At 35.7% G+C, this 1,467-nt stretch overlaps 1 protein-coding gene across 1 annotated transcript in view; it reads left to right on the top strand.

Moving 5' to 3' along the window:
• Window positions 1-379: 379 nt before the first annotated feature.
• LOC107576635 (tetratricopeptide repeat protein 1-like) overlaps window positions 380-1,467 on the top strand; it is a 3,101-nt gene continuing 2,013 nt past the window's right edge. The window contains exons 1-2 of the mRNA XM_016262779.1: window positions 380-456; window positions 973-1,462. Coding sequence (XP_016118265.1) covers window positions 385-456; window positions 973-1,462 — 562 coding nt within the window. The 5' untranslated portion in view covers window positions 380-384. The remainder of the gene's footprint in view (window positions 457-972; window positions 1,463-1,467) is intronic.

Below are 1,467 nucleotides of genomic sequence, written 5' to 3'. Positions count from 1 at the left end.
ATATATATATATATATATACACAGTATATTAGCAATACAAATCATAAATGACCAACTTTCTGTCATTTTATTAATTTACTTATTTATTTATTTACCTACATTTAATTATCTCTTGATAATCTTGATTTGTTCCACTTAATCTGATGTCCCAATTTTGCTAATACTATTATTATTATTGTTCATAATGATTAATATTCGTAATGATGAAGACAATCCAGATATATTTTTAGGTGTATGTTCTGGTGATTTTAAATGTTACACTTAGAAAATTATTCATGAATTAGGATATGTAAAATGAAATGTTTAACCACTACGAAACACAAATGCGTATTCTAGTGAGCAAATACGAACTCCTACTACATATCCCAGAATCCTTCTCTACCCATGCGTCACCCGGGAGTGATTAACCGGAAGAGACGTTATGGCTCATTTCTACTTCTAGAAGGTGAGGAAGAGGTACTGTCTGAGTTATTGTTTACATCTAATAAATATCATTTTCATACTGCTTGTAAATATCAATGCAAATGAAAATTAAACTTTTAAAATAATGCATTCGTGCTTGCCAAGTGCACAGCTAATGAAGTGAAATCAGTCTTGTGCTAATAATAGTATGTGTTTACTGATGTTTTTGTCTGAATTGTTAATGCAAGTTACTACATTGTCGAATATTGTAATGATTTCTATTTTTATTTGATACATGCATGCAGAAACATTTAGTATAAATTAAGTATGTTACGAGGTACATCAAGTCTAAAATAAGCATGACATGTTGATGACAATAAGACGAGTTTATCAAAGTCTGCATTTTAGACTTATTTCATACTTACTTTATATGACAGTCTGAAATGAAATGGGCATACTATCATTTTATTCAAATAGCCTAAATGTATGATCATGTTAAATTGTTTTGCAGTGTTGGAGGTGAATATGACTTGAGGCCATTTACATTTACTTCACTTAAATGCTGTTTAGGTTGTGGTGACAGCACAACTCCAGATGGAGACGGAGTCTGAGACGCTCTTAGCTGCTATGGCTGACACCTTAAAAGTGTCAGAGACCAGAGAAACCACCACAGACCCTGAGGAAGACTGTTTCTATGACTGTGAGGACACATTACGTGGAGAAGATGGACACACTGACGTTAAACGCACAGAGAGGGAGCACAGAGACATGCTGGAGTCAGATGACAGGACAGAAAATGAGAGACTAGAAAACATGGATGGCGCTGACCGGTTGTGTTTGGATAACATGTCAGAAGAGGATTCTGAAGAGCACGAGGACAGTTCGGATGAAAAGACACATGACTCATTAACAACAGACCTGGATCCTGAGAAAGACAATGATGAGGAACAGGAGAAATGGGAGAGGTTTGTGGAGAGCGATGAGCAGAGAGAGGGCGACTCTGATTCTGAATTTAAAGAGGAGACGGTCAAGGTGAACGAGTTTGATGAGGAATACCTGCGTGAG

This window comes from Sinocyclocheilus grahami, unplaced genomic scaffold, assembly GCF_001515645.1.
Source record: "Sinocyclocheilus grahami isolate Dianchi unplaced genomic scaffold, SAMN03320097.WGS_v1.1 scaffold4074.1, whole genome shotgun sequence".
Classification (NCBI taxonomy): Eukaryota; Metazoa; Chordata; class Actinopteri; order Cypriniformes; family Cyprinidae; genus Sinocyclocheilus; species Sinocyclocheilus grahami.
The sequence above is the reverse complement of the archived record's forward strand: the minus strand, read 5'-3'. Positions and strand labels throughout refer to the sequence as shown.